The 23260-nt window shown below is 43.1% G+C and overlaps 1 protein-coding gene across 6 annotated transcripts in view; it reads left to right on the top strand.

Annotated features, from left to right (window-relative positions):
- Nucleotides 1-23260, top strand: part of AKT3 (AKT serine/threonine kinase 3) — a 272181-nt gene that overhangs the window by 48187 nt on the left and 200734 nt on the right. Inside the window, exon 3 of one of the 6 annotated variants that reach the window (XM_084623740.1) lies at nt 4221-7741. The exons of 4 other annotated variants lie outside the window; for them this stretch is intronic. In XM_084623740.1, coding sequence (XP_084479866.1) covers nt 7699-7741 — 43 coding nt within the window. In that variant the 5' untranslated portion in view covers nt 4221-7698. Of the gene's footprint in view, nt 1-4220; nt 7742-8498; nt 8517-23260 lie in introns of those variants that run through there. One more of the 6 variants, XM_084623745.1, reaches the window with a different exon arrangement.

The following is a 23260-nucleotide window of genomic DNA, read 5'->3' as shown; positions in this document are numbered from 1 at the left end:
TGGGTGAGTGTTTTTTGAAAAAAATAGTTTCAGAAGTTATGCTACTAATTGACTGTTGTTCACAACCTGTCAGATATCTTGTTTGCAGATTGTCTATCTGAATTATTTGAGTAGATTAACACACCTCTAACAAAGAGAAATTTAAATAGACTATCTTGAACATCTGTTACACAAAGTAGGAACAAAATTCTTCTTTCTAATTGTCTCAGCTAATAGTACTTAATTCTGAGTGTCTCCTGATAAACAAGTTGAAACAAAACAAACTAATTTTTTATTCTAATCTGTATTTAATAGCAAAAATTATTAAGTAGTGGTAGGGTTGCCATATGTAAATGACCAGAGAAGACAGAAATACAGTAAGATATTAATAACAGCAATGCCTAACTCTTAGTGTTTTTCATCTCTAAATCTCAAAGTGCTTTACAATGGAGGTATCACCCCCAATTTACAGAGGAGGAAATGGAGGCATGGGGTGGGGGGAAGTGACTTGACAAACGTCATAAAACAAGTCAAAGGCAGAGCCTGGAATAGAACCCAGGTCTCTTGATTCCCAGTCCAGGATCTCTTCCCTCTCTAGCATAGTCCCACTATCAACGCTTGATGAATACTGCAGAAACACTGCACAAACTACTATTCTGGATAAAACCCACCTCTTTGCTTTGCTGGAATTTACACTTCTTTTTGTGTGTTTATGAATATTCAGGTAAGCAATGGTTTTCTTGCAAAAGTGTTTGTGGAAGGTAAAACCATTATAACTAATTCCATGAATAGGTGTTTATGAGAATATGCACAACAGAGGTGTTCCTATAGCTATTTTGAAGGTGGAGGGGTTGGAAGTGGAGGGGTCTGAGCCTTGGAACAATTGCCTCCAGAGTTATAAGGGGCTTCCAGAGGTGTATGGTGTGCTGTATGTTACCTGTTTGTCTCCAGTAGAGATGTATCCAGTGGTGAGCTGGACCTGGTTCGCTGGAGCCGGTTCGCTGGAACTGGTTGTTAAATTTAGAAGCCCTTTTAGAACCGGTTGTCCCGCGAGGGATAACTGGTTCTAAAAAGGCTTCTAAATTTGACAGCCAGCCAAAAGTGGCGCCTTAGGTGCCGACTCCGTGGGTGCTCTGGGGCTGAAGCACCCATGGGGAAAATATGGTGGGTGCAGTGCACCCACCAGCAGCTCCCGTCCCCAGCTTGCCTCCGCCCCGCTCTGCTTCTCTGCCCCCCCCCCCCCGGCTTCCTGCGAATCAGCTGTTCGCGTCGGAAGCTTGGGAGAGCTGAGAAGCAAGCGATGGCTTCGCGCTCAGGCCCAGGGAGGCAGAAAGGAGGTGAGCTGGAGCGGGGGGCCGCGAGGAGTGCCGCCCGTGCCACAGCAGGTAACCTGGAGGGGGGCAGGGGTGCTCAGGGGAACCGCTCCCCACCCCAGCTTGTCTCCGCCTCCCTGGGCCTGCTTCTCAGCCTGCAAGCCACCGCCTGCTTCTCAGCCCTCCCAGGTTTCCTGCACGAACAGCTGATTTGCAGGAAGCCAGGGAGTGTTCAGGGGAGGAGGCGGAGGTGGAGTGGAGGTGAGCTGGGGCTGGGCGCGGGGTGGGGAGCTGCCAGTGGGGGCTCTGCACCCACCAAGTCTTCCCTGTGGGGGCTCCAGTCCCAGAGCACCCACAGGGTCGGTGACTAAGGCGCCACTTTTTTGATGTGATCAGTGGGGGGAGCAGCTGCTCCCCCAGCTTCCCCCCTCCCCCCAGCTATGCTACCCTGCCCCTAGGAGCCAGAGGGACCTGCTGAATGCTTCCCGGGAGCTGCCCCAGGTAAGCACCACCGGGATTCCCCACCTCGCCCCCGGCAGGTCCCTCTGGCTCTTGGGGGCGGGGTGGGCACCCACTATGGTGGCTCACGAGACCCTCCTGCCTGGTTCCGGGGGTAATCAGGGGACAGGGGAGGGGGTGGATGGGGCAGGGGTCCCGGGGCGGGGGGGGGGGCACGACCCCGTCATGGGATGAGGAGGGAACCGGTTGTTAAGATTTTGGCAGCTCATCACTGGATGTATCTTTAGTTGGAAATTGATTGTTCCCTCTAGCTCACCTTCAGTTCAAACACAAAAGTCCCTTATATGTTTGTTTGCTTGTAGCAGAACTTGGAGTAGCTACCCAAGTAGTGTGCAGTATACACATGCCCAATAACTTATTTTTATTCATCAGCCCAGATGGATTTATCAAGTCCTGCACCCCAGTGGAGTGAGTAATATACTTCTGTGTTGATTCAGAAAGCATCAGTGGTTGTGATTCAGATTATAGGCACAAATGTTCCCCATCTCTGGCTCTATCACAGTTTTGGTCCCCAGCTGCTCAGAGCTTGCAGTAACAGGGTCATTGGCTATTTAAACCCCATGTGGGTGCAGCAGTGTATTTATTGCCTGACCAACATCCATCACAGCAGCCACAGTGGACCTGCCAACCGCAGACTGGTTGCTCACAGATCTGTAATGCTTGGGAGATAGCCATCCTCTAAAGGGTAGTAGCCACATGCTTCTGGACTGGTACTGCCATTCCCCTTATCTCGTGTTTTAGCACAGCTACAAGAATGTGGTGTTTTCCTCACCATGGAAATGAGTGCACTTCATTCACAATGAGACAGACATCCACTAAGGATTCATGCCATGACACCACACCAGTAGAGAGTACACGTCTCTCAGAAACTTGAATAGAACCAGGGATTTTTGAGTCTCATCATTCCTCTGCTGTCAGCAAATGTGTATATGCAGAATGTGTATCTTGTCTCCCTCTAGTGACTGGCCCGGGTAGGAGATGACAATCTATTACTTTTTCATCAGCGATCTGGAAGTATATATAAAATTACTGCTTATAAAATTTGTGCACACAAAGATTGGTAGAATAGTAAATAACTGAGGATCGGGAAGTACTACAGAGCAATTTGGATTGCTTGGTGAGCTGAGCGCCTGGAAACAAAACAGATTTTAACATCGCCAAATGCAAAGTTATATGCCTAGAAACAGGCCATGCTTACAGAATGGGGGACTGTATCCTGGAAATAAGGGGACATAGAAGATAAACAATGTGAATTTTCAATGTGATGTGATTCTTACATGTATAAACAAAGGAGTAGTGCAAAGGATTAGGAAGATGATTTTGCCTCTATATATAATATTGGTGGAACTGATACTGGAATATTGTGTATGGTTCTGGTGTCCACCTTTTAAAAAGAAAGTTGAAAAGTTGGAGGGAGTACAGAAAAGAGCCACAAAAATGTTTTGAGGTCTAGAGGGAATGACTGAAAGTGAGAGTTCTAAAAAACTAAATCTGTTTAGTTTTTAAAAAACAAGATTGAAAGGTGACTTGGTTACAGTTTCTGGGAGAAAATACTAAGTTATATAAAGGGGTCTTTAATCTAGTGGAGAAAGGCATAACCCAAAATCAAGGGCTTGAAGCTAGACAATTCAAATTGGAAATAAGGCACAAAATTTTAAATGTGGATGATTTAACCCCTACCAAGAGAAGGGGTGAATTTTTCATCTCTTGATGTCTTCATATCAAAACTGGATGTCTCTCTAGAAGTTATGCCGTAGACAAACACAAGTTATTGAGCTCAATACAGGTGTAATTGCCTTATAGTGATACATTGAACTCCTTGAGTCCATCTAGCTTGAAGAAGAGAATGTTAAGGGGTGACTTGATTACAGTCTATAAGTACCTACATGGGGTTCAAGAATTTGATGATGGGTTCTTCAGTTTAGAAGAGGAAGGTATAATGTGATCTAATGTACGGAAGTTAAAGCTGAACAAATTCAGACTGGAAAAAAGGCAAACATTTTTAGCAGTGAGAGTAATTAACCATTGGAACAGTTTACCAAGAATCATGGTGAATTCTCTGTCACTGACCATTTTTAAATCAAGATTGGATGTTTTTCTGAAAGATATGCTCTAGGAATTATTTTGGGGGAGTTCTGTGGCCAGTGTTATACAAGAGGTCAGACTGGACCCTCTAAGTCCCCAGAAGAGGCGGTCAAAGAGGAGGAGGAGGTGATTTCGGACCAGGATATGGCACCGGCAGCCAATTTCTCATCCTCTTCCCCTGTTGAAACCATCTTGCCCTCACCTCCCAGCACGGGGGATGACTTGAATTAATTTCAGGACCTTTTTAAGAGGGTGGAGGACTCGTTGGACATTTTACTGGAGGAAGTACCAGAATCACAGCATAATTTATTTGATATCTTACAGACCTCAGCCGCCTCCAGAATTGCTCTACCAATGAATGATGCAATCATGGAACTGGAAAAATCGATTTGGCAGACCCTGGGAACAATTCCACCTATGTGCAAAAGGTCTGACCAAAAAATACTACGTGTCTGCGAAGGGAACGGAGTTCCTTTTCTCACACCCCGCACCAGTGTCTTTGGTCGTGGATGCAGAAAATGAACAGGTAGGCGGCAACATCCCAAAACCACACCATACAATAGAGACTGGAAGAGACTAAATCTCTTAGGTCATAAGACCTACTCCTCCATGACATTACACCACAGGATCGCAGACTATGAGGTATTATTTGTCAAATACGACTGTACATACTATTCAAAATTGTCAAATTTTATTAAACTCACACTGGAACAGAAGAGAACAGTTTAGGGCCATCGTCTCTGAAGGTCCTCTTCTCTCCAGAACAGCATTGCAGGCTGCGCTGGGCTCCGCAGACACTGCAGCGTGGTCTATAGCCACAGAAGTAGTTATGAGGTATGCATCCTGGCTACAGCTCTCTGGGTTCAACAGTGATAATCATGATGGACACTTCACTACTAGGTTGAGGAGCACATCTGAACTCTCCTGTTATCCAGGGCCATTGGTCCCCATCAGAATCCCTCCTACATATGAACCTACTGGAACTGTGCGCCGTTCACAGTGCATGCTCCCATGTCCTGCCTACAATCAAGAACAAGACCATAAAGATACTGATAGAAAATATCACATGCATGTTCTATATCAACTGGCGGGGGGGCATGTTCACCTATGGACAGAAGCCATGTTACTCTGGAACTGGAGCATCAGTCACAATATCGACATCTCAGCCTCCTACCTGCCAGGATGCCAAAACACCACTGCAGATGCACTAAGCAGAAAATATTCCTAGGATCACGAGTGGGAATTAGACCCCGAGTATTACAAAATATATTCAAACACTGGGGGTTCCCAACTATAGACTTCTTTGCAATGACACAGAACGGCAACTGTTCTCAGTTCTGATCCAGAGCAGAATTGGGTCCTTGCTTCCTGGGTAATGCTTTTATCCTAAAATGGGACACACCTCTCCTATACACCTTCCCTGACAGACATGTTCCAGTCCATAGTCTCTGTCTGAGAGCCTCAAGTCCAACCCAAGGACAACAGTATGTTCATGTGTATAGCAGTTGGGGCACATGGCCTTGTACATGTATGTGACTCAGCCTTCTGGATTTTACCTCTGAGGTCTGCAAGCATGGCCCAAGTAGGTATTGCTAGACATGCTGATTTTTGTATGCCTGCACAATTGCTTCGGTCCCTGAATTGGTGATTAGACCCTTAGAATGTATGCAGAGGGGTTCCTGACCACCAGAACCAAATGTGTCCACCAAAGATTGGTAGGCCTGTCTGGGTCAACTTCACACTCAAGGACTGTGGATGCCTCATGAAGTTATGTGTCATATAAATGTGCTGGAACTTTGAGCTGTTTGCCAGGCAAGTGAGACGTTGGTTGCCACTATCAGGGGCAGGAGGTTCAAGTTCTCATCGACAACAACGCTGTTTTTTATCTGAGCAAGCACGTGGGGGCAAGGTCATTTCAGCCATGTAAAGAAGTGATCTACTTGTGGAATTTTTGTATAAAGAACAGTGTCTTGCCAAATGCTTTTCAACTTCCACGAGTGAGGAACAATAACATAGATGCCATCAGCAGGAACTTCATCGATCATCACAAGTGGTCAATAGAGGGACATTCTGCAGCAGATCTTTCATCAGTGGTGATCTACTTGGTGATAAATCTCTTTGTAACCAACCTGAGCAACAAATGCAGGAGATTCTTTTCTGGGAAGGTCACAGCCAGGGTTCCTTGACAGATGCCTTTCTTCTTCCTTGGCTGAATGATTCCCTCTAGTTTTTCTGATTCCAAGGATGATCAGGAAGATACAGAAAGATAAGGCAGCCTGAACACTCCATTGTAGCTGCCTGACCGATGCAGTGCTGGTACATGGATCTACATCACCTCTCAATTTGACCACCCATTACTCTGTATGTGGATGAGGATCTCTTGTCTCAAAACCAAGGCAAATCATTGCACCCTATTATTCCTGGGGGAATTCTGTGCCAAAAAATTTAAATTCTGTGCACAGTATTTTAAAATTCTACATATTTTATTTGTCAAAATAGCACTACATAATCACACCAGTTTCAATTATTTTGGCTATACAGACAACAACAACAAAATCCCCCCAGGAGCAGAGAGTTAAAGGAAACCCCTACAACAACCCAGTTCCTGTTTCTCTGCACCTTTCCCTCCACCCCCAAGAGCCCAGCTGGGGGGCCAGACACCCATATCCCCTCCCCCCACCTCCAAGAGCCCAGCCACAGGGTGGCCCAGACACCCACATCTTCCCCCCCCGATCCCAGCCACTGGCATCCCCTGGTCCAAACATCTGCACCCCTTGTCCTCCAGAGCCCAGGGATCCAGAGGGAGGAACAGCCTGATGTTGGGTCCTGGGCTTATATGGAATTTCCTGCACACCGCCTCCTTCCTTCAGGGCATGTGGGGAACTGCAGCTGCTGGGAACCCTCCCACTTCTCCTGGTAGTGTCTTCTATTTGCAAGCTGGGGAGCTGCTGGGTCCAGTAGCTTCTAGTAGTGGCCAGCAGCTCTGCAGTCCATTTCTGTGACAGGGGAGAGGGGGAAAGAAAATTCTGTACAGAACATTAATTCTGTGCAAATTCTGCATTTTTGCAGTGGTGCAGAATTCCCCCAGGAGGAACCCCATCCTACAATCTCTTCACCTCATGGCATGGGTGATTTCTGGCTGAGCAATGAGGAGTCTGCTCCTGAGTTATACAGACCAGTTTGGTGAACAGCTGAAAGGATCCACTAAAGCCATGTACAAAGCAAAATGAAAAAGGTTTTCAATCTGGATAGAATCACATCAGTAATCACCAGATAGCACAGACATTAGCCATATGCTGGACTACCTATTGCATCTGAAATACTGTCAGTTCAGTGAGAGTCCATTTAACATCCATTTAGTCATTTGTTAAAGCAGTGACATGGTCCAGACATGATGCTATTACTCAAGCTTCCTGAGACACTGCTATCTTTGGCAAGTCATTGCTGTAGTCTCACTTTAAGTTTCAAGTCCCACCATCTGAAAAAGGAAACTGTTCGTGAGTCACCTACAGAAGAATTTGTATGTGCAATCACTCCAAGCAGAGACAAATTGTTGCTTACCTGTTCTTTGATATGTATTGTGCACATATACATTCCATGACTCTTCCACCTTCACTACTACTTTGGGATTCGCTAACTGATGGTGCAAAGGGCCAAAGAGGGAGGGAGCAACCATGCCCCCTTTATACCTTTGGCTCTGTGTGCGCGGATGAATGGTGGTGCATGCACTGCTTGCTAGTATGGCTGGCAAAAGTTTCTGACTCAAGTGCATTGACTGCACATACACCTACAGAGGAATTGTATGTATGCAAGATGTATCCTGAAGAATAACAGTTACTGTACTGGTAAGAAACTTCTTTTTCTTTCGGTAAAAACTGGATGATCTTCACTTTTCTTTCCTGTTCAGTTCTTTTATGCTATGAGTAATTATCATTCCTCTGGATTTAGTGCAGTGTGGAATAGATTTACTTTTGGGACTGGAAACAAAGCATGTGTTTGAAATATGTAAAAAAGTCTCCCTTTAAATCAAGCACAGAAATGACGAATTGCGTAAATTCAAGTAAGTGGAGTGGAAACCCACTTTTGTGGTACACTTCTTTTTCAGGTTAGATATTAACTAGTAGTTTTTTATTTTTAGTAAACTATGGTCTCACATTCACTGCTAGATATTTTTTTCTGAATAAATGCTTTTGTTTTTTATGTGCACTGGTTAAATGCTAAAAATACAGAATTATCACATGCTCTGAGTTGCACCGAGCAACTTGGAAGAAGTAGCCATGTATTGTTACAATGTGCTTAAAGAGAACAATGATAGGATGATAATTAAAAATATTGGCTTATTTTAAATGGGTGGAAAAATAAAAGCACACTTTAAAGAAGCAGGATTTTAAGAGCTCAGCTTGATTGTTTGTTTTAGAGAAAATTTGAATGTAAGAAAAACTTAATGTACAGAACTTCATCTGAAAAATACTGGATTCTGGTCATAAAGTTGGTGATTGTGCTTTAAATTAATTTTATATTTGGTATGCTTCCTCTTTGTGTCTTTCAGTATTTTGACTAAAAGCCCACAGACGACTCTCACTAGTCAGTCTCCTACCTAAAAGTGCTGACCGCCCCCAGGTGGGTTCATTTTACCAAACATTGGCTGAAGATTATTACACAGTTGAACAATGTTCCCAGTAAATTAGGCTTAATGGGTTGACCAAAGAGAGTGGAGTCAACCAGAATCCTTGATTTGTTGGTTATAGATGTCCAACTCCCATGAACCAGGTTGTGTGCGTCAACATACTGCAGTTATGTTGAGTTTTTGCCAGATCTTTAACTGAATTATTCCTGCACTAAAATGGGAGTGCTGCTAGCTTTACTTTTCTGTCCTGCAATACTGTTCTTTGTCCATTCTTGTTTGTCCTTGCCCTTGACCTGATTCTCCTCCTTTTTACCTAAAAAAGAGGTGGGCAAACTATGGCCTGCGGGCTGATCCTGGCCCAGGAGGCTAGCCCCCGGCCCCTCCCCTGCTGTTCCCCCTCCCCCGCAGCCTCGGCTCACTGTGCTGCCAGCGGGGTTGAAAGCTCCTGGGGCAGCGCAGCTGCAGAGCCCAGCCTGACCCAGTGCTCTGTGCTGCGCGGTGGCAGCCAGCCACTGATGCTCCAGGCAGCACGGTAAGGGGGCAGGGATGCGGAGTGGTTGGATAGAGGGCAGGGGAGTTCGAGCGGGTGGACAGGGTTGGGGCGGTCAGAGGGTGAGGAATGCGGGGGTTGAATGGGGGCACGGGTCCCAGGGGGGCAGTTAAGAAGGAGAGGGGGGTTGGATGGGGTGGCAGGGGGCAGTCAGGGGTGGGGGTTCCGGGAGCGGTCAGGGGATAGGGAGCAGGGGGTGGTGGATGGGGCAAGAGCCCCGGGGGGGCCGTCAGGGAACAGGGGGGGTTGGATGGGGCAGGAGTCCTGGGGGGGGGGGCATCGGGGGCGAGAAGCGGGAGGGGTGGATGGGGGTAGGGGCCAGGCCATGCCTGGCTGTCTGGGAGGCACAGCCTCCCCTAACCGGCCCTCCATACAATTTCCAAAACCCGATGCAGCCCTTGGGTCAAAACTTTTGCCCGCCCCTGACCTAGTATGAGGTAGGGATTGAGAATTGGCAGTGTGATTAAAATAATCAATTCTATTTAGCTCTTCCGCTTGAGCATATTACTCAGTTTTTCCCTGGAACTATTGCCTGTATTCTCCCTGGAACTATTGCCATCTATCATATGGAATAATCATTTGGAATTCAAAGTCCAACCAGACAATCTTCTTTGTACTCTCCTTTAATGGCGTGTCCAGTGTTAGCACAAACAAATATTGCATTTACCACTTAAGCTCAGCCTTGGATAACTTTCCAAAACATTGAGACAGAACATAGAAGTGTGGAAGCAGTTGAACTAATTGTGAATTGCTTTGATAGTCAGTTGTCCATCTCTTCATTTGATGTATTTTGATATCCTGGATGACATACTGTCAAGGTTCCTTCCCCACTCTGAACTCTAGGGTACAGATGTGGGGACCTGCATGAAAGACCCCCTAAGCTTATTCTTACCAGCTTAGGTTAAAAACTTCCTCAAGGTACAAACTTTGTCTTGTCCTTGAACCCTATGCTGCCACCACCAAGCGTGTTAAACAAAGAACAGGAAAAGAGCCCACTTGGAAACATCTTTCCCCCCAAGCCCTACACCCCCTTTCCTGGGGAAGGCTTGAGATAAATCCTCACCAATTTGTATAGGTGAACACAGACTCAAACCCTTGGATCTTAAGAATAATGAAAAAGCAATCAGTGTTTTTCTTGCTGCCTGGACTGGTCTCTGCTTTATACCTGATGTTACCTTTCAGAGGAAGACCTATGAAGAAGGACTTACATTAGCCTTTAAAGGTATTAATTCTAGTACTGGTGCAGATATTCCTAATTTCCTTTGTCTAGGTCCCTGAAAAATATTAATATTAAACATTTGATTTTTTAAAATATTCTATGTTTTCCTTTTTTAAAAATATAAGATCAACAAGAAGCTGCCTTTTTTCCAGGGAGATTTAAGTTCTTGGGTGAAATCCCTTGAAGGTTCTAAGGGATGAGTTCAACTTTCTTTTTCTTCCTTCTGGGATGAAATACTGCAAGAGGTATAGGAGGTAGATAGTTCTTTGTTTTGTCAGGGTAGTTCTATCCAGCATTTGTTTTAGCTGCTTAGTTTATCTGGAACCATGGAACTTTGGCAAGAAATGGATCAATTCATATCCTCCTTTAACATCTCAAACACACATGGTGAATCTGCTGGTCCAGAATTTCATAAAATGAGTGAATGTCTGTTTTATCCTCTTTTCTTCTTGGCTGATACCACTTCAAACAGGTGGTTTAGAAATATACCTCCTGTACTAAAGCATTTAGAAAGTGTTTCCCTTCTCACCCTTTTGGCAGAGAGGACAGAAATGTATAATTTCTGTCAAGGGCATCAATCATGTCCTCTCCTCTAAGTTTTATTCATGGCACATGCTTTTTTATCACATCATGTATTTTAAAGAAAGAAAGAGAGAGAAAAGTCAGTCACCAAAGACTCTTAAACGATGTTAGAGATCTAGTCTCTGAAAATTATTTACCTCTGCCCTCAAGAGATGTTGGTAAAACTGTTAATATGAATAACATTTTTGGAATGGAAGAGTGCTGGTGCAAATCTTTTTGGCTGTTTTCTTTACTTTGTATAAAGCACTAGAATATTTTTAGATTAAAATTATAAAAAAGAAAGGTATCCATTACTTTGATGATAAATGCTACACCCCAAAATGAGCTATCATTTAAAATATTCATAACACTATCCTAAGAATTTTAATTAAGTATAAACTTTTTATATTAACTCTGGCAAGTTCTAATACAGTTGTTTTTCTGTCTCTGCTTGAATGCAGTACAGCTGCTTTTTGATGTAATTAGCTATTTAAATAGAATAGAAAGTGGGAGAGGAAGAGGACTAAAAAGACAGTTTTTTTTTTTTTAAAGAAAAAAGCTGATAGTGTCTTCAGTAAGCAAATTATTTTGTGTTTTTCCCTTTTGATTAGGATATGAAATAACAAGTGAAGTCTGATTGCTACAAAAGAAATTACATCTGGATAATTTAACTGGGGCAGTTTGGGAACTTTTAGTAAAGTGTTTCATATTGCTCCACTATTTAGGAGAACACAAGGATGACTCTAGCAAAACTTTCCTCTAGATGTTTGTGGAAACATCACTATCTGTCTTGTCTTCAAATAGAATAATACCATTTCTGGACAGTTTATTTATGTTCCCTAGGGGCATAATGTTGTAGACCACAAATGCTACATGTTAATGCTCATCGAACGCACCTGACAGCCCAGATCCAACAGTAACAGCAGTCTATCTGATGAAGCTTGAGAACGATGAGACTCCCTGTTTGCCTGTGAAGGATGGCGGCCCATGCACAAGCAGATACAATGCTCAGTGTTCACTGAACAAATTTGAATTTTTTTGGCCAACCCTAGTTGGCCCACTCTAAAGAGAATGTAATCTATATGTTTGCGGAAAGTAAGCAGTTTTTACCAAAAGCAGAGATTTTTACTTGTCACCCTGGTATTACCATGGTACTATCCATGATATTATGAACTACTGTTTTTAGTTAATAATGAAACAGCCTGTTTCTGTAACCTGGGTGATGAACCAAAGACCCTGAGTTTGGCTTTAATTTAATTTTAAAGTGAACTAATTTGAGAACACTTTTTTAGTGTATTAAAGTCAAATAGCAGAGAACAGATAGTTCGAGTGAAAGATGATCTGCTGAAATACAGCACCATACTATTGGAACATGTATACATTATGAAGAAAACTTATTGAGGTAGAAGGTTAACAAATATCAGGAGGGTGAAAGGTCTTGTTAAATCTCTTTCAGTCAGAGGTGCATCAGCAGTTGTAGACAGCATTAAATTAGTTACCATACTGGTGATATGTAGAGCAGCCATATGGAGTTCTTTATATATGTAAATTTATGAACTACTATTATATGGATTATGTGTGGACTATAAATATGGCTTACTGGCATTAGAGGGCTTGATTTGATGCTCAATATTTTCCAAGTTTTTTCTCATGGTGAGGTTTTTTTCATATCTGAATTATGGCCATATTTTCCCTCATGGATTGTGTTTCTTGTTATGTTTGAAATGTTTTTTGTATTTAGTTTTTCAAAGTGAACATTTATTAGATATACTTTGTTCCTTTACATTTGGGAATAAGAATATAATACAAAACATTATGAAGTGATTGCTTCACATTTTCCAGTAATTGGCATGTAGTATTTTATGTGGTCAACTGTATAATAAGAAACATGATCTAAGAAATGAATATATTTTTAAAATGAATTGTTGAAAACATTAAAATTACCAGGAAGTATTATGTACTTAAGCATATAGTTTAAGAGGTGGCAATAAAAGTGTGGATCACAAAGACCATATTCTTTAGTTACCTGATGTGGCAGTTGATCCATGCAGTAGACCCTTTTACCTGTCTGAAGCCTCATTGATTGCAGAAATGGAAACTAGGTTGTGGTCTTGGTTTTTATTTTTGATGACCATATGAATCACAGAAGGGGACTTGAAATGATTTTTACATGCAGTTAGAACTCCCATGGAAAATCATTATAAATATCTAAACCAACTGTCCAGTTTTCCTGTAAATCTTCTCTCCAGGTCCTCCTACAGAAATCAGACTATTAATAATTACATGAGGGGCAGGTAGAAATAGGTGGCACTTAATATATTTATAATTATCAGAAAAATTTGCAGTTGTATATATGTGTACACATTGTACATATGTGATTGTGTCCATAAACCTCATTCTTCATGTCACTCGTCTTCGTACTCTTAAACTATGTCTGCACTTGTGACTGTACATGGTTACATGTGCACTGTTGTGCCAAAACCCCGTTGTCCACATCTGAAGCCCTGAAGTAAATTCCTAAAGGAGAGCTTTCATGCTGTGCACTAACACTCGGAAGGGGTGTGGGTAAGTACATGGCTCCTCTATTTCATGTCGCTATAACTCTTCTGTAGTGCAGCTTGGATAGGGTAAAGGGTCTGTACCAGGTCATAGGTATCTATAGTCCTCCAAGGTTATTTCCACAATGCATTGATCCCTTTGCTGCTTGATCTTTATCCAAAGGTACAAAGGGCCCTGGCCCCCCCGTTGCCAGTGGTAGTAACGACCTGTGCTGAGCACTTCAGATCAGTTCTTCTGTAAATGCTATGGATCTGCACAACGATCATGTTACAAGAGCTACTGCCTAGTCTCTGGAGCACACTTGGGTGCTGATCAATCTGCGATTCAAAGTACACTGTCCTCCATGACTTCGTCCGTAGCAGCAAGAATATACACCAGTACCAGGAAGTTTCATGGAAGTTGGAGGAGGTGGGCATTCACTGGACTAGGTCCCAGAGCTGGGAGCATATGAAGTATCTCAGGCTTCTGTACTAGAGGGTGAAGGATGTCAATAATCTCTCTGGGAGGGTACCTAGCACATGCCCATGCTATGAGGAGGTGGACTGAGTGCTCCCCAGGGCTGTGAGTTTGGAGCCTGAAAAGCCTCTCGATCCCTTCCTCAACCCTGCCGGCCTCATTGTATGACCAGATGCCAATCAGGGGCAGGGCGAGGTGGCTACGTGGACCTCAAAGAAAGCCCCAGGAGAACCAGAGGAAGAGGAGTATGTGATTCTACATCTCTAGTGAACAGACCAAGTTGAGGAAGCTCCTCCCCCCCCCCCCCCCAGAAGAGCCTGAGGAGGACTCCAAGCTGCTGCAGGAACTAGAACCTGAGGCTGGTAAATCATAATAGCTTCCCCGCACATTAATGTCCTCTCTTGCTCCAGTAATACATGCCTGAAGTTGGTTCACCTCTGTGCCTCCCACTCCCCCACTCTATCCTGATATGGTCCCCAAGCAGGACATCACTGTAAACGAGTGATTTTACTGAAGTCCCATGAACCCTGTAAAGCATTTAGAGGAAGCTATAACTCATTGCAAATGACCTGTTAGTACGCCCTTGTGTCTGGGCATTTCTTGGCCAGCACTCTGGCAGTGATAGTCCTGGGATGTGTAGATGGGGGGAGGGTGGGATTGGTTCTGAAAGGGCCTGGTTGGGGAAAGAATTTTTGACACTTATGGTTATGCAAAGATCCAACAGTCTCCCCCCTTATCTCTTTTCCTTCCCTATACGAATGAGAGCCACATGGAAGTGGGGCAGGGGTGGTTAGTTTCTTGTGTGCAGACCTGCCTAGGTCCAGGAAAGTGAATCATTCGGTTGTCCGAGGAATGTGACCATTTCCAGTATTCATTACTGTTCCCAGTTCCTGATGTTTGTCTTCTCCCTGTGCTGAGCCACTTCAGAAAAGTGTGTGTGGGTGAAGCATCTGCTACAGCAGTTGCACAGGTACATTGCCATGTTCCATAGCAGTGGAGAGGTGACTGGATTGTGGTGTTCATCCAAAAGTTCAGGGAAGAAAATACACTTGTGGTGTGACTGTTTCCCTGTCCGTTTCAGTGCAGTTTGCTGAATATAGGGGCTGGACTTTTTGGTGATGCAGTGGAATTTAGGGGTGAGTGGAAGTTTTCTGTGATTCTTCCATGGGAACTCCATCTGCTAGCTAAGAATACAGTCAGATTCCTCTTGAATTGCCTCCCAAGCTTGTACACAAAATTCAGCAACATTTTTGGTCTAGCAGAAATTCAAGCTTGTTCTTCAGCTTTAATGGCAGGGCAAATGTGTTTGGTCCAGCTGCGTAGCTCACTAAACCACTCCACTCAGCAATATGTGGAGGGGTGACCATTAGCACAAACATCTGTCTGAGGTGGCTGGGTGTCCTCCAGAGGACTGGAAAAGCCTCTCTTCATTTCCATTCCAGTACCTTGAACATAGCTGTGTTATCCAAATGATGGCCTGTTGTTAAAGAAGAAATATGTAACTACTAACCTACGTCATCCCTGAAAGGAACTGAACTCCACCCCAAACTGGTCCTTTGATGCACTGTAAATAGTGCAACATTTTAATAACAGTACTGCAGGTATCGTAACAATTTGTACTCTTAGCTCCTTCCTGGTAAGTCTTAAGTTTTCTGAAGGAAGGGGGCTGTAACAGTAGGATTCCTGAGATGGTTAAAAAGTTTCAATATTGTGGTGTTCAGCAGCACAGTTGTTATGTGGGGGGACTTCGTAGGCTCCTTCAAAGGAGAAGTGAAATATAATGCTAGCCTTGTCTTTGACTTGCCAGGACATTCCAGTGCTCACAGGGAAACCATTCTGCTGGTAGGGCAGGAGTGGCACTGCAGACATAGCAGAGACAGACAGAGAAGGGCCCTGGAGAGCTTTTACTTTTAACCATCTCAGGAATGCTACTGTTACAGCCCCCTTCCTTCAGAAAACTTAAGACTTAACCGGAAGGAGCTAAGAGTAAAAAATGTTAAGATACCTGCAGTATTGTTATTAAAATGTTGCACTATTTACAATGCATCAAAAGACCAGTTTGCGGTGGAGTTCAGTTGGCATTGACCAAAAGAATCAGGAACAGTTCTAGTTCCTTTAGGGCAAGGGATAATCAGGGTCTTAGGCAGGAGGAGGAAATTATGAGCCGGGTCACAGAGTGGAAGTATGCTCAGAGGGAACAAGTACCATGCATTCATGCAGTGACTGGTACAGCTGGAGGCAGAACACTTTCAGGGCCTGTTTGCCACCATTGCCTCTGCTCTTCTCCTGGAGCATGCAGGAGGGGGAACGATGAGCTTGATCCTATCTCTATAGCCCAGATAGTGTTCAGCTCCCAAGCAGGAGATGTCCCTGTTTCTCCCCTTCCCCCCGCCCCCCACTCCTGTGTTCTTCAGCTGATCTTACCCCCACCCCAGATAAGACAAGGGGAAGGGAAAGACAAGGAGATATGTCCACAGACAGTAATGTTTGCCTGCTTCTCAGGGAATTGGACTGGGATTTTTGTTAATCTATTCGTCTTAGAAATCATTTTAGCTCTATATTCAATGTATGTCTGTTTGGGATGGGTCAGTAGGATTCATAGCCCCTGACTGTGATTTCTGCAAATGTGCAGTGCCAAAGAAATGCAATGAATGTCTCTTGCACTCCACCTTCCCCCAGTCATGAATTTCGTATAAAAAAGTGTTCATTGCAGTGAAATAGTAAGCTGTGAAATAATTGTCGCTGTCCAAAGCACCAAATGAAAAACAGAAGAATTTAATGTCTTAATGGCCTTGTTAATGACTTAAATAACAATACAGACAAAGGAAACCAAAGTAAATTAAGAGTGAAGATATCGGACACTGAACAGTGCTTTTGTGACCCCTCCTCTCTGACCAGTCACATCTTGAAACCATGGGAGTACTCATGAATAGCACCAGATAAATTCTATGAGAAAGTGTTAGAAAAATTATGAAGAGGGAATGTGCGAAGCTCCTCAAAACCTTACAGAACTATTTTTAAATTACTTTAACAATGCTTAAGTGCTCCTAATAAAGAATCCTGAAACAGAACGGTTAATGTTTAACAAAAAAGTTGCTCAGAGATGGCATTTAAGTGCGTATATGCACTCTGCAGCACAAAACCACAGCCAAAGGTGTTCACCTTTCGGGGTATCGCTCAATTGTCTGGTTTCAGTTAGCATGTTAATATTGGCTGCAAGGGTTTGAAAGCCACCAGAGATATGTTGCAACACAAATATGTGACAGTGGTCTGTTGAACAGCGTTACATATTCTGGATTTTTTTCTTCAACAGCAAACCTATAATATTTTAGCAAAACGAGCCTATGAATTTTTGAATTTAGTTAAACATTCAAGTTTTTTAAAATCAGATTTGTTTTTGTTAAAATTGTTTCTAACTAAAATAGTTAAATGAAATATTTTAAAAAATAAATAGACTGTATCAGCCAGGTCAACATGAAAAACTGAAAATATTGGCTTCTGCAGCTGACTCAGTCGCCTTCACCTTCATTTTCCTGTTTTGTTCATAATGTGGAAAAGAAAAACAAACTTTCCTGGTTTTTCAGATCCCAAATGATTTCTCAATTTGGAATTAATTAGTCCAAAGGAAGAAAATATTCTTCTACACCGGCAAAAGAAGCTACTGCTGTTAAGTGAGATTATCACTTCAACAGTTTCTGAATCCAAGTGCTTAAGTGACTTCCACCAGTTCACTGATATGACTTTTTTTTAAAACATCATCAGCAAACATCGATTTCTTGAATGGTTCACCCTTAGCGCTGAAGTTTATTGTAGTTGGCATTATGGAGGGATGATTGCTGGATGTCCATGTCATAGCCATCTCCTCTTCTTCAGCAGTTAAGGTTTGACCCTGGTACTGAGTATTGAGAATATTTGCAAGAAAATGAGCTGGAGATAGTGCTTGTCCCATTTTTTTTTTAAATGCTTGTAATTTAACTCGATCATTGCATATTTCTCTTTTAAGATCTCATTCAGTTCCTTCCAAATTTCAACAGTGTCAGCAATAAAACTGCTATTTCCCTGCATTTTGTTCAAGGCTACGGAAATAAGTTTCAGGGTACACAGCATGTGTTCAACATTTCTCTTAAGCCCAATATTGAGAACATTGGCTGTGACAGTGCCATTTATTTTTTCATGATTTTGTTCACTAACGGTCATCAGATTATGCCAGTTCTTGATATAGTGCTCAAAACAGTCCACTACTGAGTTCCATCGCATGTCTTGTGGGAGAGTTAGCTTGGTTCCTTCCACTTTTTTCAGAGCAGCTGCTGCAAAGTGGTTGTTACGGAAGTATTTTGCAATTTCAACAGCATTAGCCTTTATTTCTGGAACACTGAAGTCTTTGGCTAGGAGGTGCATCAAATGAGCACTGCAACCGTATGTTATTAGCTTGGGACTCTCTTCCAAATAATTTCTTCTCATGTTGGATACATTGCAGCATTGTTGGTGACCAAGCTGCGTAATAGACATTTGAATTTTTTCCCCCACAGTTTGTTACTGCTATTTTTTGTAAGTATTCTGCGGTGTGTGCATTTCCTGATGTATTAATTGTTTCTGTAAGGAGGACATTCCTCCTTCTGTTGTCACACAAGCACATATAACAGGATCATTGTGGACATTGCTACACCCATCAAGACTTGGGTCAACAATTTCCCCCACTAGACCTTTTGCACACTGCTCAATTTCTCTTTCATACACTTTATCCAGCAATTTGCCTGCGACATCTGCTCTCTTGGGTGGACTGTATCCTGGTCTTCATGACTGAACCATGTTAATGAAGTGTGGGTTCTCAATCATACGGAAAGGAGAGTTTGTTGCAGAAAGAAACCAGGCAATTTTTTCATCAATTACCTCTTTTTGTAATCTGCTGGTTCTAATCACAAACTAACTGTGGTTGTTTCTGGATGATGGAGATGTTTTTTTTCTTTTTGATATACTGTGTCTATGTGACATACATGATGTGAGTGAATCACTATCATTGGCAGATAACTCTGAAACTATAGAAAATGATGGTGATCTTGAAGGTGGATAGTCTTCAGAATCCTGTATGTTGAGGATGGAGTCGCCTAAATAAAATAAGTCAATGCAGTTATTTAATTATTATTACCATACTGCTCATTTAGTATTACTCATTACATTCACTGACACTCAGTACTACTTTAAAGGTGAAATTATAAAAGGAAGATCTGCCTATTTCAGCTATTTATTTTTTATCACAGCTGCATCTAAAATGATAGTACCATAGAGTAACAACTATATTTTTTTGCTCAAACATGAGAATTCAAAAATAGTCTGGAAGGAAGACAGGCAATCCTTAAGAAAGAAATATGAAATAAAGAAGTTGACCAACCTGAAGATCCTGCATGTTCAGACATGTTCCTTTCATCATCTTCAATGCAGCATCCTCCTGAGAAGGAGCACTTCTCATGATGTTGTGTCATTCGGGCAGTCAGGCCTTCCATTTCTCTGTTGCAGTGTTTACATTTTGCACGCATGCCCGTCTTACCCACAGGTAGAGGAACTTCATTAAAATATTCCCAAACTGGGTTTCTCTTATGGCGTGCTGCCATTATAGGTTTTCCCCTCTAGTGAGAGAATCTCAAATCAATGAAAGCTACACTCAGAAAGACCTCAAGACTTCTGGAATATGCTCCTCAAAACAGTTTCACTTTTGTTTCTACTGCCTCTCTCTCTCTTCTCACATTTATCTCCACACTTCTTCTCCTTGTCCAGATCTATTTTGCCCCAACAATCTTCTATTCACTGAACTCTTTGAAACTTTGCACTTTTAGAGAAAGTTAAGGGATTGACTCTATGTACACAGATTTGCAGAGGGACAATAGGGTTGAGGTCTGCTATTTCTCACATTTATATATGTATGTATTTAACATTTTTACTGTTAACAAGCATGTTATCTTTGGAGACACAAATCCACAGTTTGAGAACTGCAAAACTAAGCATCTCTGATTGTATCTTCTAGACCAGGGGTGGGCAAACTATGGCCCGTGTGCCGGATCCGGCCCCTCAGGGCGTTGGATCCAGCCTGCGGGATTGCCCCCTGTGGTGCCGCGGGCTCCACACTGCTCTCAGAAGCGGCCAGCACCATGTCCCTGGGGCCTGGAGAGGGGGGTGTGGCAGAGGGCTCCGTGCGTTGCCCTTGCCTCCAGGCACCGCCCCCCGCAGTTCCCGTTGGCCAGGAACGGAGAACCATGTCCAATGGGAGCTTCAAGGGAGGTACCTGGAGGTGTGGCAAGGGCAGCGCGCGGAGCCCTGTGCCTCCTCCCAGAGCGGCGCGGCGTGGGGCCAAGGCAGGCAGACAGGGAGCCTGCCTTGGCTCTGGTGCGTGCTGGTGCCACCCCGGAGCCGCTTTAGGTAAGCGGCACTGGGCTGAAACTCAAACCTCTCTTGCACCCCACCCCCCAACTCCTTGCCCTGAGCCCTCTGCCTGCACCTTGCACCCCAATTCCCTGCCCTCAGCCCCTTGCTGTACCCCTCCTGCACCCAAGCTCCCTGCCTTGAGCCCCCGGTTGCACCCCACACCTTTCCTGTACCCCAGCGCCCTGCCCTGAGCCCCCTCCTGCACTCTGCACCCCAACCCCCTTCCCTGAGCCCCCTCATACATCCTGCCTCTGCCCCAATCCCTTGCCCTGAGCCCCTTCCTGCACACCACACCCCGCCTACACCCCGCACTCCCTTCCATACCCCTGCCCCGGCCCTGCATACAATTTCACCACCCAGAGGTGGCCCTCGGGCCAAAAAGTTTGCCCACCCCTGTTCTAGACTGAGCACTAAGTTCCATTGGGTAGATAGGAAGATTAACCTAAATCAGTGGTTCCCAAACTTGTTCCACTGCTTGTGCAGGGAAAGCCCCAATGGGAGCTGCTGGAAGCGGCGGGGGCCGAGGGATGTACTGGCCGCTGCTTCCAGCAGCTGCCATTGGCCTGGAGCAGTGAACCACGGCCACTGGGAGCTGTGATCGGCCGAACCTGCGGACGTGGCAGGTAAACAAACCAACCTGGCCTACCCCGCCAGGGGCTTTCCCTACACAAGCGGCGGAACAAGTTTGGGAACCACTGACCTAAATAGTCTATACAGAAGCCTCTGGAACACCGTAAGATTGGATCACTAATCCATGAACTACTGGAACTTATTTACAAAACTTTTCTTAAACATTACATGAATATATAGTCTCATACTATAGAATTAAAATTTATAATTCCTATTCCATGATGAGATATCTTTGAGCTATAATGTATCTTAATTAAAACTATCTTTAAGTAGGTTTTTCCTCAAAAAGCATTTTATCAAAAAAATCCGATTTAAATAAAAAAAATCAGATTTTTTTTTAATTGTTGATTTTTATCCATCCTGGAGCTGAGAAGTGTTTTGGACTACATTTTTTCAGGTTTCTAACAAATAACATAATGGAAAATACAATGGTGTGCTCATGACTGATACTTAGTAGGTCGGACAGTACTGTGCTACCGTTGCTTTCTAAATCAACGTTTTTCATTTCCCACTTAAAACTTACTTTTTTTGGCATGCTGTTCTGACTTTTTTTTGTTGCATTGTATTGGTTCCAAATTATTGTAGGTAATAGATCCATATACCACCCCATTTACTATCATGGAGAGATGGAATTACATTCTTTTCCGTTCCTTGACTGAAAAGAAACTGGCAGTTGGAAGTTGACATTGTTGGGAGTCTGTAAGATCAGATGATTCACTGGAGGATCCTAGATTGCCATTCAGCTTCTGAATTTTATGTGTGAGGTGTGTAATCACACTGTGGTCATATTAGAATTAATTCCTTTGAGAGAGAATTCCAGGTAAGCCACCTTTCTTTTTGTTATGTATAAAGTGATCACTCTTCTTTGGGTTTTTTGCATTTTAAAAATATAATATAAATCTAATTATATCTCTATCTATCTAGGTGGTATAAATAAAATATACTTATGCAAAAAAGGAACATCTGCCTTCTAAATATTACTCAATGTTAGTAATTAAAAGGTTAACTAAAAGCTGAAGAAAGCTTTGAATTTTTAAATGTTTGTAACAGCTAGTAGTCTGACTTACTGCAGACATTTTTGTCAAAGTTGAAAAAGTTAGAGCTAATTAATTTCTTGGGAGACATATGATGAAATTGTAGGTGTGATAACATATTTGAGTAACATATGGTCGTTATGGGGCACCTTTCTAATGACTGAGCACGAAGTTAAATATAGACTTCCCATTTTTCACTTGTTCTGATAGCAATTCTTTGTTATTACACTTTTAACTACTCTTATTTTCCATTGTATGTAGAATTTAATTCCTTGTATTTTAATCAAAATATGAAAAAGTAGATATTAGTATGCTGTAATATTGCCATGCCTAGATAAGATTTGCCATGATTTTCAGAAACACATAGGTCAGCTTTCCTTGTCATATATCTAATTCTACTCTGAGTATACTGGAGCATTAATTAAAATCAATTGCATTTTGACCTTTTAAGTAAAACTTGATATTTGCTACTGAGTGTTTAGCTGTATCTTCTCTATAATAGGAATGACAATTCCTTTGGGACATAGGAGGAAAATGCACATTGTTCCCCTCAATTTAAACAATATATTAAAACTTCATAAATTACTTTTATAAGATTATTTATTTAATAAAAACTGGGTTAGAAATAATATTGGATTAAATTCTTATTCAGTCTCCAAAACTGTAGTAAATTGTGTTTGTACAGAGATCTGCGTTGAGGTGGTAGGTGGGTGTGATATTCTTTTACCTCAATATGGAGCCAGTACGCAGATAGGCTGCTGATCCATCCATTCTGTAGCTGCTATTGCAACCCTTGGGATTTGAGGCCAGGCTGATTCTAGCAGCAGGCAATCTGGGTGTTTGGGCATCAACTCCAGATGGCAGTGTGATGTTATGCTACTTGGCTTGAATTGTTTTGCTCTGTGATTGTATGGCCTCTTCTTGTTTGTAGCTTAGTTGTTCCAGGGTAAGTGCAGGGACACCAAAAATGTCTTCTGTTGTGCTGGCAAAATACTTAAGGTCGTGCCTGCTGTGGCCTCTGCAGAATCTTATGCAGCAGTTACATGGGGAGTTAGGACAGTTAACCTGCGTAGTCCACAGACATGCTGGTTATGCTGCAGGCCCAGGAAGCCACAGATCCCACCTCTGCTCAAAAGTAGCGCTCTGAATGTGCAGGGAGTATAGATAAGACTACGTTTATGTCACAGAGGTCATAGAAGTCATGGAATCTGTGACTTCAAGAGACCCCCATTCTCTGCTTCATCCCCAGGGGCTGCAGGAGTCTGGAGCAGGCAGCCGGCGGGGCCCTGGCAGGGTTCCAGTCACAGGCGA

Source organism: Lepidochelys olivacea (genome assembly GCF_965140295.1).
Source record: "Lepidochelys olivacea isolate rLepOli2 genome assembly, chromosome: 3".
Taxonomy (NCBI): domain Eukaryota; kingdom Metazoa; phylum Chordata; order Testudines; family Cheloniidae; genus Lepidochelys; species Lepidochelys olivacea.
This window is presented reverse-complemented; position numbering and strand designations above follow the sequence as displayed.